Below are 11759 nucleotides of genomic sequence, written 5' to 3'. Positions count from 1 at the left end.
GGGGACCGCGCGTTTATTTATTTATGAACTCGCAGCGCGCCGGGAGAAGGCTCCTTTCGGCAGATATTATATATTTGGTTAAGGGGGTGCCTTTCTGTTGTTTAAAAGGGAGGGAAAAGGGGGTGGACGGTTTGTTCTTGGGGGTCCCTGGTGCAATCTCCGCTCCTCATGGGTGCTATTTTGCAACCTCAGGCGCCTGCTATTGGTCAGCCCGTGATCAGATGGTTGTATTTCCTTGTGTCCCTCGCTGGCACCGCGCCATCTCCCTTCAGCTAAAACCCAATCTCCGATATACCACTAATAGCTAAACCACTTGGACTATAAAACACAACAAATCATAAAGCCCGGGCAAAAAAAGGGACGGCACGCACACGCACACACACACACGCGGAAAAAAAAAAAAAAAAAAAAAAAAAAAAAAAGGAAAAAGGAAAAGAAAAAAAAAAAAAAAAGAGGGGGGAATCTCTCTCCTCTCCTCTCTCTCCTTCCCGATGAGTTCTTATTTTGTCAACTCGACCTTCCCGGTGAGCCTGGCGGCGGGGCAGGAGCCCTTCCTGGGACAGCTCCCGCTGTACCCCTCGGGCTACGCGGACCCTCTGCGGCACTACCCGGGCACCTACGGAGCGGCGCAGGACAAGGGCTGCTACTCCTCCTCCTCCTCCTCCTCCTCTCCCTACTACCAGCAGAGCTCGGCGGCGTTCGGCGGCCGCGCCGCCGCCTGCGACTTCGGGCCCGGCGGCTTCTTCAGGGACAAGGAGCCGGCGTGCGCCCCTCCCAGCCTGGACGAGGCGCCCTCCTTCAAGGACTGCGCGCACGGCAAGAGCGCCTTCGGAGAGAGCGAGGAGCAGAAGTGCTCCGCGCCCGTGTACCCCTGGATGCAGCGGATGAACTCTTGCAATAGTGAGTTTGCTCTTTTACAGAAAAAAATGCGCCCGTCTCCTCCTCCCTCCCCTTTTTCTTATTTGTTACCGCCAGGGAGGGAGAGAGAGAGCGAGCGAGGGGAGCAGGAGGAAGGTTCGGTTTTAGAGCCCAAACTTCCAGCTGGGGGAACTCGGGCTCCAAACGCACCAAAACTTCCCAGCGCTCCGAGATTCCCCTAGCTAGAAACGCTTCAACCCCAAAACTGAATTTCTGAGTTTCTGTCCCGCTCCCTCCCTTGCTCCCTTGTTTTTTTTTCTTGTTTTTCCCTCTTTTTTTTTTTTTTTTTTTTTTTTTTTTTTTTTTTTTTTTGCCACATTCCTGTTGGCGTGTCACTCAGCTACAGCGATTTGTCTCTGTCCGTGCCCCACACGCACGGGGAGATATCTTTTCTAAATCAGATCTGGATGACTTTACACACACAGCTCCTCTCCCTTCACTCCATCTCTCCCTCTCCCTCTCTCTCTCATTAAACGATAGAAAAAGTGTTTAAATATTTGAAGGCGGACGGTTGCATTTTTAATGCGACTCTCACCTAATGAAAAGTCTGCCTGGGGAGGATTTTCCTGGTTTTCTCCCCCTCCCCGGTGATATATGACTTCTTTAAGTGCTGTTTCCTCAATCAGAACTCCAATCATAATTTTTAAAACTCAGATAAGTGGAGGGTGGGGAGGGGGAAAAGAAAAATATCAGAAGCCTCGCTGCTCTCCTCGCCCGTGTTTAGATGCATTTGTTGCCTTTTAAGTTCCAAATTGATGTCCATTAGCGCGGGGACATCAAGCGTTGTGTCCTGTTTAATGCGGGCTTCGGGCAGATCGATTCACTTCATTATTGCTTAAATGCCGCGATCTATTACGGCGCGGGGGGGCCGGGAACACCTTGCGGTCCCCGAGCCCGGGATGAGATGGATCTGGCCTGCTCTGCCCGCCCAAAGCCCGGTTTAACCCCCCCTGCCCAAATCCTGGCTCAAACCCCCCTGCCCAAAGCCCGGCTTTAACCTTCTCTACCCAAATCCTGGCTTTAAACCCCCTACCCAAATCCCTGCTCAAACCACCCCAGCCCAAATCCCGGTTCAATCCCCCCCGCCCAAATCCCTGTTTAACACTCCCTGCCCCAAATCCCTGCTCAAACTCCCCTGCCCAAATCTTGGCTTTAACCCCCCCCTGTCCAAAGCCCTGTTTAACCCCCCCCTGCCCAAATCCCTGCTCGAACCCCCCCATGCCCAAATCCCTGCTCGAACCCCCCCATGCCCAAATCCCGGTTTAACCCCCCCATGCCCAAATCCCTGCTCGAACCCCCCCATGCCCAAATCCCTGCTCGAACCCCCCCTGCCCAAAGCCCGGCTTTAACCCCCCCTGCCCGGCCGGGCCGCTCCGAGCGCTCCTCCTGGAGCTGCGCAGAGCTCTGGGAAGGCGCGGCCCCCTCCGCAGCGTCCCGAAAATCAAACTCGGTGTTCCCCCTTCCCCCCTCCTCTATTTCCCTCTGTTTTTATCTATTTCCCCCTTATTTCTCCCTATTTCCCACTTATTTCCGCCTGTTTCCCACTTATTTCCACCTATTTCCTTCTATGCCCCCTTATTTCCGCTGTTTCCCCCCATTTCCTCTTATTTCCCCCTAACTCCCCCCATTTCCCCTCTTTCCCCCTTATTTTCTTCTATTTCCCTCTATTTCCCCCTATTTCCCTCTATTTCCCCCTATTTCCCCCTCTTTTCTTCCATTTCCCTCTCTTTTCTTCCATTTCCCCTTATATCCCCTTATATCCCCTTATATCCCCTTATTTCCCCTTATTTCCCCTTAATTTCCATATTTCCCCCTCTTTTCTTACCTTTTCTTCCATCTCCCCCTACTTCCCCCCATTTCCTTCTATCCCCCCTACTTCTCCCTTAATCCCCCTTTCCCCTCTAGTTTCTTCTATTTTTAAAACATTTCCCCCTATTTCCCCCTTGTTCTCTAGTATTTCCCCCTATTTTCTTATATTTTTAAATTTTCCCCCTATTTCCCCCTTATTTTTCCCTGTTTTCTTGTATTTCCCCCTATTTTCTTATATTTTTAAATTTTCCCCTATTTCCCCCTTATTTTTCCCCCTATTTTTAATGCTTCCCCCTATTTTCTTATATTTTTAAATTTCCCCCTATTTCCCCGTATTTCCCTCCTATATTCCCCCCCTGTTTTTTAATATTTCCTTCTATATTTTTTAAACGTTTCCCGTTGAAATTCCGGAATTTTTTTTGTTTTGGTTTTTTTTTCGCTGATTTTTCCCCCTTTTTTTTTTCCTGCGCTTCTCCCCCCCGCCCCAGGTTCGTCGTTCGGGCCGAGCGGCCGCCGGGGCCGCCAGACGTACACGCGGTACCAGACGCTGGAGCTGGAGAAGGAATTCCACTTCAATCGCTACCTGACCCGGCGGCGCCGCATCGAGATCGCGCACTCGCTGTGCCTGACCGAGCGCCAGATCAAAATCTGGTTCCAGAACCGCAGGATGAAGTGGAAAAAGGAGAACAAACTGCTCAGCTCCTCGCAGCTCAGCGCCGAGGAGGAGGAGGAGAAGGCGGCGGAGTGATTCGAGAGAAATTAAACGTACAAAAAAAAAATTAAACAAAAAAAAAGAGAGAGAGAGAAAGAAAAAAGAAAAAAAAAGGCAACAACAACTCAAAAGTTATTTAAAACGCGAGGAGAAAACGCTAAAAAATTGGAATTGAGGGAGGGACGGGGTTGAGAGGTGAGGGCTGGCTGGGACAAATCCCCGCAGCAGCCGCAAAGTTTGAGCCACCAACGCCCCGCACTCCAATTCCCACTGAATTTGTCCAAAAAACGCAAAAATTAACCCGGCTTCCAGTGGCCCACAAAGTTTGGGCCACCAACGCCTTGGACTCCAATTCCCACTGAATTTGTCCAAAAAATGCAAAAATTAACCCGGCTTCTAGTGGCCCACAAGGTTTGGGCCACCAACACCTTGGACTCCAATTCCCACTGATTTTGTCCAAAAACCGCAAAAATTAACCCGGCTTCTAGCGGCGTTTTAAGTTTTTTTCACCCTTTCCCTCCTGCTCCGCCCCCCCCCTCATGGAAATGGAATAATAATAATAATAATTAAAAAGTGAGGAGATGGAGAGAGAGAAGGAGGGAAAGAAAGGGGAAGAGAAAATAGGGGGAAAAAAAAAGAAAAAAAATTAAAAAAAAAAAAGGACTCCTAGCCGTGTTTCTACCCTTGGTGTCACTGTTAGTAACCTGCTAACTCTTGTATTTAATGGAAGTGCTGCAATATATGTCATTTGGGGTGTTTATTGTCCTAATTTTGTACAAATGTTCCATGCACGGTTGACATAGGTTGGGTTTTTTCTTTTCTTTTTCTGTTTTTTAATTATTTTTTTTTTTTACTCCTTTGGTAAATTAATCAAACCCTGAGGTTCTTTGTAATTAGTTTGGGGGTGTTTGTTTTTTGTTTGGGTGGGTTTTTTTTTTTTTTTTCGTTTTTTTGCCTTTTTTAATTTTTTATTTTCAAAAGGAAAAAAAATCTACTGAAAGAACGAGTACTACCTACAAGGCTGCAGAAAAAAAAAAAAAGAAAAAAAAAAAGAAAAAAAAAGAAGAACAACGACAGAAAGTTCTATTTTATTAATTTTTGTACGTGTTGTGTTTGGAGTTTGTCTTAGGTATGAACATGGAATTCTCTAATAAAAGCCAAGTCCTCGATCTCACCGCACAGCCCTCCCCTGTGGTTATTAGCGTGTTTTGAGGGGAATTTTCCCTTTTCCAGGGGGGTGAAAAGGAGATTTTCGCCCCCCCGATGTCCTCGGACGCGCAGCTCGGAGCGCTCGGGATTACAGAAAAATCTGATTTTCCCCCATTTTTGGGCTCTAACCTGCGATGGGAGCCCTTTCTCCAGGAGCATTTCCTGGCTGACATTTCCCTCTCAGCACCGCTCTCCCTCTCTTTCTCTCTGTGTTTTTTTTTTTATTGTTACAGTACAAAGAGTTATGACGAAACGCCGTTCCCATCTCCATAATAAATCAAGGAAACGGGCAAAAATACGCGCTCATTTATCCGCCAAAGCCACCTAACATTTGCCCAGCATCTTTCAAACATCTGCTCCCCCGCTCCGCGCCCCCAAATCAAAGAGAAATGTGGCGAAAAAAAAAAAATTAAAAAAATTCCAGGTTTCCAAGGATTTCACCCCGGGAAAAATTCTCATCGCCGGGAATGAGCGCCCGTTTAAACCGGGGAGGAAAAAAGTGGGAAAACCGTGAATGGAGCTGCTTGGAAAGGGCAGGTTTTTATTTTCTCTGGCCAGCGGCTCCTTGCCTTGGCCGGGGACGGGACGGGGAAGGTTTTGAGGAATTTTCTTGTGAAATCTCCAACTTTTCCCCGGCTTCGCGGGGAGGAATGGAATGAGAGCGGAGGATTATTTTTATTTTTGTTGTCTGCTGGGGGATTCGGGGCTGGAAAAGGCGAGCGGGGAGCGGCCCGTGGCCACCAGAAAGCGCCGGGTGGGAGCGCGTCCCCCCCGCGCCACGGGCCGCCGTGAGTGCCAGCCACTCTCCAAATCAATTCACGCAGAAGCTTCACAGCTGTAGGACATTTACTATTATTGCCACGCTTTTCATTGCCCGTAATTATTATAATTATATGTCACTTTCAATATGGCGCATAATTCCCAATGAGTTGCAGGCGAGCACGCGAAATTCCTCAAGTGCCTCGGAAGGAGGGAAAGAAAAAAAAAAAAACACAAAAAAAAAGGAAAATAAAATTTGAAAAAAGGACAGAGACAGAGAAAAGGAGAGAGACAGAGGAAAGAGAAGAAGGAGAGGAAAAAGAGGAAAGTGATGGCTAAAAAATTCCAGCTCTTTCCCAGCGTTCTCCCCAATTTCCGAGCGCTTTTGCTCCCCGATGTTCTTGCAGGTCAACAAACGGGAAGGAAAACCCGCGCAGCCCAAGGCTCAGAGAGGACGTGGAAATGCTCAGGAGCAGGAACATCCCAACGCTGCCAACGCTGCCAACCATTTCACTGGCCTGATTTCGCCTCTTTTTCCTTTCTCCCACCCGATTTTCCCCCCGAGTTTCTTTTCTCCCCTCCAGAGCTGAGGTGCGAGCTCCTGCCTGAAGGAACCTCGACTTTTGCACGGAGAAACCGCCCCAAAACTACCCGCAGCTCCTCTCGGCCACCCCTTCCAACTGCGGACCCCCCAGAGGCCTCCGAGCCACCCAAAACCTCATCCCAAAGTTCTCCAGCGCTTTCCCAGCACCGAGACTCCTCCAGAACAACCCGAGCCCGGGGGCGCCCGGCCCCGCAGGACGCGCCGCAGCCTCTCCTCGCTCCTCACTTCTTTAAAACATATTTTTCTATTTTCAAAAAAAAACCAAAACGGAGCAGAATCACAGAACCGCAGTGGGGGTGACGGGGATTTTTAATTTTTTTTTCTCTTTTTTTGGGAGAGCAGCAGGAGGAAGGGGGGTCCCCGAGGCGCAGCGGCGCGGCGCGGCCGGCAGGTGGCGCGCTCCGCCTAGGCGGGGGGCGATGGCGGCGGCGGATTTGGGGCGACTTTGGGCCTAAAGCGGCTCCTCGCTCGTCATTATTTGTAACCATAGAGCATGAATTACCTCTTGAGGTCATCAGCGAGAATTTACGACTGGTCAACAAAAGCACGTGACGCCCAAACGCACCCCCCACCCTCCCCCCATATTTGGCCGCATACATAGCAAAAACGAAGTACAGTGCATTGCTATAATTCATTAATACATCATAAATCGTCAAGCACGGGGTTATAACGACCACGAGCCACAAATCAAGCCCTCCAAAATAACCCAAATGAGCTCTTACTTTGTAAACTCGTTCTCAGGGCGCTACCCAAATGGCCCCGACTATCAGTTACTAAATTATGGGACCGGCAGTTCCATGAACGGTTCTTACAGAGATTCAAGCACCATGCATTCCAGCTCTTATGGCTACAACTACAATGGGATGGACCTTAGCATCAACCGCTCAGCCTCCTCCAGTCACTTTGGGGCTGTGGGCGAGAGCTCCCGCGGTTTCCCTTCTCCAGCTCAGGAGAGCAGGTTTAGACAGGCGTCCAGCTGCTCCTTATCTTCTCCCGACTCCCTGCCCTGCTCCAACAGCGAGAGCCACGGAGGCAAACCCGCCCCGTCCCCCTCCGAGCCGGCTCCTGCTGCCAGCAGCACCAACACAAATTTCACAGAACTAGACGAGACCAGCGCGTCCTCGGGAGCCGACGAGGGCACTCCAATAAGCAGCAGCATCCCCCGAGCGCAGGCAGAGCCCATCGCGACCTCCACGGCAGCGACAGAAGGGCAGGCACCTCAGATATTCCCTTGGATGAGGAAACTTCACATTAGCCATGGTACAGCTCCTTCTTTTTCCCTCCTTGTGCTTGTTTATTTTTTTGCCGCACAATCCCCCCCCCACCCCGACCCCACCTCGCCGTTCCTTTCTCTTTTTTCCCCCCTTTTTCTCCCTCCCCCCCAGCCCCGCTCGCTTTATTTTCCGCTCTCTCCTTCCCTTTATTCCGCGGAGGCGCTTTGATCAGAATCGCAGCTATTTATTGCTTTTGTATTTCTCGCTCCGGAGCTGCCTCTGGCGCCTGCCGAGGGGGGCTCTGCGTGTGTCTCTCTGCCTTTCTGGGGGGCGATTTTATTTTCCTTTCGCCCTCCCTGCGCTTTTCCCCAGGCTCTCGGCACCGTGCGGGTGGTGGGAGAAAGGTAATTTAAAATCCGAGGCCGGGGGGGGTTGTTTAGGGTGAAAAGGGGAGAATTGAGCGTTAAAACGGAGCTGGAGGCGCGGATGGGGCTCGCAGCTCGTCCTGCCCCGCTCTTCTGGGCTCGTCCCCGCCGAGCTGCCCTTGCCAGACCCCCAAAGGCACCGGGAGACCCCCGGGAGGGGCAGAGCCGCCCCCCAGCCCCGCTCCGAGCGCAATTCCCCGTTTTGTGCCCCAAATCTGCCAGGGAACAGCACGGGAAGGGCAGCGATGCCCAGAGCTGTAAATGACGGACCCCGAGCGGGGAATTGGGGTCTGCAGAGGCCGAGGGTGGGGGGTTCCACACGTGTGCGAGGGGGGCTGGGAGAAAAACGAGTCAGAGGAGTGTGTGGGGGGGTGCTGGTATTTGGGGGCAATTCGCAGCTTTCCACTGTTAAAAAAAAAAAAAAAATCTAAAAAAAGCGCGAAAAATAGGCTTGGAATTAAAAAATAGGTGGAAAATAGATGGAAAATAGGTGGAATGCGAGCAGAAAGAGCAAACCCCAACCCCGCTGTTGTCCGTGTTACCCAGACATGACCGGACCAGACGGGAAGAGGGCGAGGACAGCGTACACTCGCTACCAGACGCTGGAGTTGGAGAAGGAATTCCACTTCAATAGATATCTCACCCGCAGGAGGAGGATAGAGATCGCTCACGCGCTCTGCCTCTCCGAGCGCCAGATCAAAATCTGGTTCCAGAACCGCCGCATGAAGTGGAAGAAGGACAACAAACTGAAAAGCATGAGCCTGGCCTCGGCCGGCAGCGCCTTCCAGCCCTGAGCTCGCCGGCCAAAAAATCCGGGGGCGAAACGAGCGGGAGGCGAAGACGAAGGAGGAAAAAAAATATATTAATTAAAAAAAAAACAAAAAAAAAAAAAAAAAACAAAAAACAAAACAACCCCAAAACCACAGCGAAACCCCCGAGCGAGTAATGAAATAAAGGAAGGATGGGCAGATCGCAGTTCGGGGGCACGGAGCAGCGAGGCACCTTCGGGGCTGGTTCCTGCCCAAAGCAGCTCCTGGCGGTGCCCTCAGCCCGGGACTGAGCTCCCTGCTGGAAGTTCTTTATTTTTTTTGGTTGTTTGTTTGTCTAAAAACGAGGAAAAAAAAAGATTAAATTTTATTTCCAGATGCTCCTCCTGCTCTCGTTGTTCTTCTAAATGTGTGTGTCCGTGCTCTCTTGGTGCTTTCTGGAAAGCTGGCATGTGTTCTGTGAGCCCTTGAATGTGATAACTTATTTATGAATCCAGAACAGATACGGTTCTTGCTTTATTTGTTGGGATTTTCTTCTTTTTTTAAATTTTATTTTAATTCTTCCCCCCCCCCTTCCCCTTTTTATCCGAGTTTCCTGCTCTTGGGTGAGTTTTTCTCTGCCTAAGCGAAAATCGGGGGTTCCTGCACTACAGTGGCAGAAAAAAAAAAAAAAGTCTTTAAAAAACTCAACAAAAATGGAAAAAAAAAAAAAAAAAAAAAAAAAAAAAAAAAAAAGCAGCTCTTGTATCTTTCTGTCTTAAAATTGTCCAGTCTGTGTTTTAGTCCAAACTCCAGGCCAGGATTTCTAATCCCAGCCTCATTCCAAGGCGTACTCTTTAGACGTGGGTGAACTTCACTATTAAAAATTGATAATAATGTCTATAATTAATAACTCAAAAAATTAAAAAAAAAAAAGGAAAAAAAAAAGAGAAAAAATTTAAAAAAAAAGAAAAAATGTACAAAAAGCGGAGAGAGCGACGCTGGAGTGCTCTGGTGTTTGTAAATATTAGAAATATTTCTGCCGTGAGTAATAGCCGGGTCGTAGTGGGCAGAGTGAATGCGGTGTTCTGTGTAAAAATGGCATCTGTCATGTCTCGCAGCCGGGTAGTTCTTGGCCAAGCAGCTTTTTGTATTTGTTTGTAGCTTTACTCGAACTCAAATAAACGTTTTCCCCGACTCACAAAGGCTCCCAGTCGCGTCTTTACCCCCTCCGACCCCTCCGAAACCCAAACGCGCCAGGTGCCCCGCGGCTCCTCAGCCTCAAAACCGCCAAAATCCGCCCAAAATCCGCCCAAAATCCGCCCAAAATCTGCCCGAAATCCCAAATGCCAGCACCGCGCGGGGCTCCAACGCAAGCATCACCCCAAAACCGCACAGAATACCCCCAAAACGCCTCGGCCAAAGCGAATTTTGCTCCCCCAACGCTCCTTTCCCTCCCGAGCCTTGCGGGGATGCTCGGCCGGCGAAAATCGCCCCCAAAATTCCAATTTCAACGCGCAGAGGTGCCAAAGGCCGCGCCGAGCAGCGCAGAGCGGGGGTTTGTTAGTCCGGGATTATCAATCAGATTATCCCTGGCCAAAGCCGAGCTCTGCCGCTGCTCCCGGCCGGGTTTACCGCTCAGTCCCGGGGTTTACCGCTCAGTCCCGGGTTTACCGCCCAGTCCCGGGATTTACCGCTCAGTCCCGGGTTTACCGCTCAGTCCCGGGATTTACCGCTCAGTCCCGGGTTTACCGCTCAGTCCCGGGTTTACCGCTCAGTCCCGGGTTTATCGCTCAGTCCCGGTTTTACCGCTCAGTCCCGGGGTTTACCGCTCAGTCCCGGGTTTTACCGCTCAGTCCCGGGTTTTACCGCTCAGTCCCGGGTTTATCGCTCAGTCCCGGTTTTACCGCTCAGTCCCGGGTTTAGCACGGAACCCGCGGCTGCCAAACCCCGCGCCCGGCCCAAATCCAACCCTGGGCCGGCCCAGCAAAGCCCGGACCAAAGCCGAGCTCGGCGCGACGCCTCTGGCACCTCCGCAGCCGCGGAAAGTTGAGCTCGGAACTTACCAAACTTAATCTCTGCCACTGTTTGGGGACTCCTTAAGTGATTTTGAGAGGGATGCGAAGTGGACTGTCAGGTCCCAAACCGTTTGCTCGCCTTCCCTTTGGTAATTATTTTTTTTTCCCTAATGTTTTTTTTCCTTTCCCCCCCCCCCGTTTTTTTTTTTTTTTTTTTTTTTTACCAATAGCAAACTCTCCCAAAAGTGGCGGTGACATTTTAGATGTCAAATGGACGGGGGGGGGTTTTATCTCGAAGTTAGATCGTAAAAATCGCCCGGAGCCCGGCTCAGATACCCCTCACTGGCTCTCAAAAGTCACGTGAGGTCCATAAAGTTAGTTTTATGGTTTTGGGGAGTTGACAATGTACAATATATTTCACATTCTCCAGAATGTTAAGTGACACTTTAACTGCTCGCCGTGCCTCGTCGGGGGCGGCGGTGGGTGAGCGCTTTTCCAGATGAGAGATAAACGCTGCTGCGCGGGTCCCATGGACTGCAGCGCTCCGAGTAAGTCCTCGAATATTCTCTGCTTTGAAAACAAACCCAAAAAACGCCAAAAAAACCCCCCAAAATGTTATGGTTTGGAGCGTTGGCGGGGGTTGGTTCGACGCTGGGAGTTTTAATGCTGATTTTTGAGGAGGGGTTTGCATCCCAGCTCCCAGGCCGGCCTGGGAACTCGGGGTGGAAAATGGGGGGAATCGGTGAAAAAAATGAGAAAAAATCGGTGAAAATCGGTGGAAAATTGCTGAAAATCCCGTCTGCAAGCCCTGGCGGGGACGCGAGGCCAAGTTTGGGGCTGGCGCTGTCCCTCGGAGGGCACATTTGCATTTCAATGCAGCTCTCACCTTCCCTCCCGGCCCTCTTCACCTGCTCGCCCAGAAAAATCCGCTTTTCCCTCCTCTTCCTCCCACCTCCCCTCTGCTGCTTGGGCCGTTTGGGGTTTATTTCATTTATTTGGTTTTTTTTTTTTTTTTTTGTGCTTTGCTGATTTTTTGTGATTTTTTGTGATTTTTTTTAATTTTTTTTTTTTTTTTTTTTTTTTTTTTTTTTTTTTTGCCTCAGGCCTATTTTTTTTTTGCCTTTTTTTTTTTTTTTTTTTTTTCTTTTTTTTTCTTTTTTCCTTTCCCTCTCGGGTTTCCTCCCCCCGCCCAAGCGCAGACATTGACCAGGATCGGGTGTCCTCGCATTTCCGCGCTCCGTCCCTGCCATCTGGAGACCCTGAATGACCACTCTTGTGTCTGCGGCTCCGAGCGCTACAGAAAAATAATAAATAATCCCGGGAGCTGCTGCTCCCGCATCTGGAG

General features: G+C 50.2%; 2 protein-coding genes across 2 annotated transcripts; both read left to right on the top strand.

The window, feature by feature from the left end:
- Positions 1-491: 491 nt before the first annotated feature.
- On the top strand, positions 492-3475 carry HOXB6 (homeobox B6). Its single transcript, XM_058041881.1, has 2 exons — positions 492-900; positions 3216-3475. The coding sequence occupies exons 1-2, from the start codon at positions 492-494 to the stop codon at positions 3473-3475; spliced, it is 669 nt and encodes a 222-aa protein (XP_057897864.1).
- Positions 3476-6721: 3246 nt separating this feature from the next.
- HOXB5 (homeobox B5) lies at positions 6722-8444 on the top strand. The gene is made up of 2 exons (XM_058041877.1): positions 6722-7271; positions 8197-8444. The coding sequence occupies exons 1-2, from the start codon at positions 6722-6724 to the stop codon at positions 8442-8444; spliced, it is 798 nt and encodes a 265-aa protein (XP_057897860.1).
- The last annotated feature ends 3315 nt before the right edge of the window (positions 8445-11759 follow it).

The sequence above is a fragment of the Melospiza georgiana genome, chromosome 28 (assembly GCF_028018845.1).
Source record: "Melospiza georgiana isolate bMelGeo1 chromosome 28, bMelGeo1.pri, whole genome shotgun sequence".
Classification (NCBI taxonomy): domain Eukaryota; kingdom Metazoa; phylum Chordata; class Aves; order Passeriformes; family Passerellidae; genus Melospiza; species Melospiza georgiana.
This window is presented reverse-complemented; position numbering and strand designations above follow the sequence as displayed.

What these genes read in the sequence shown, in the direction of transcription:
- HOXB6 (XM_058041881.1), top strand. Translation starts at nt 492, where the DNA reads ATGAGTTCTTATTTTGTCAACTCGACCTTCCCGGTGAGCCTGGCGGCG. An exon ending in GCGGATGAACTCTTGCAATA is followed by an intron (nt 901 to 3,215) that starts GTGAGTTTGCTC and finishes CCCCCGCCCCAG; the next exon opens with GTTCGTCGTTCGGGCCGAGC.
- HOXB5 (XM_058041877.1), top strand. Translation starts at nt 6,722, where the DNA reads ATGAGCTCTTACTTTGTAAACTCGTTCTCAGGGCGCTACCCAAATGGC. An exon ending in GAAACTTCACATTAGCCATG is followed by an intron (nt 7,272 to 8,196) that starts GTACAGCTCCTT and finishes CGTGTTACCCAG; the next exon opens with ACATGACCGGACCAGACGGG.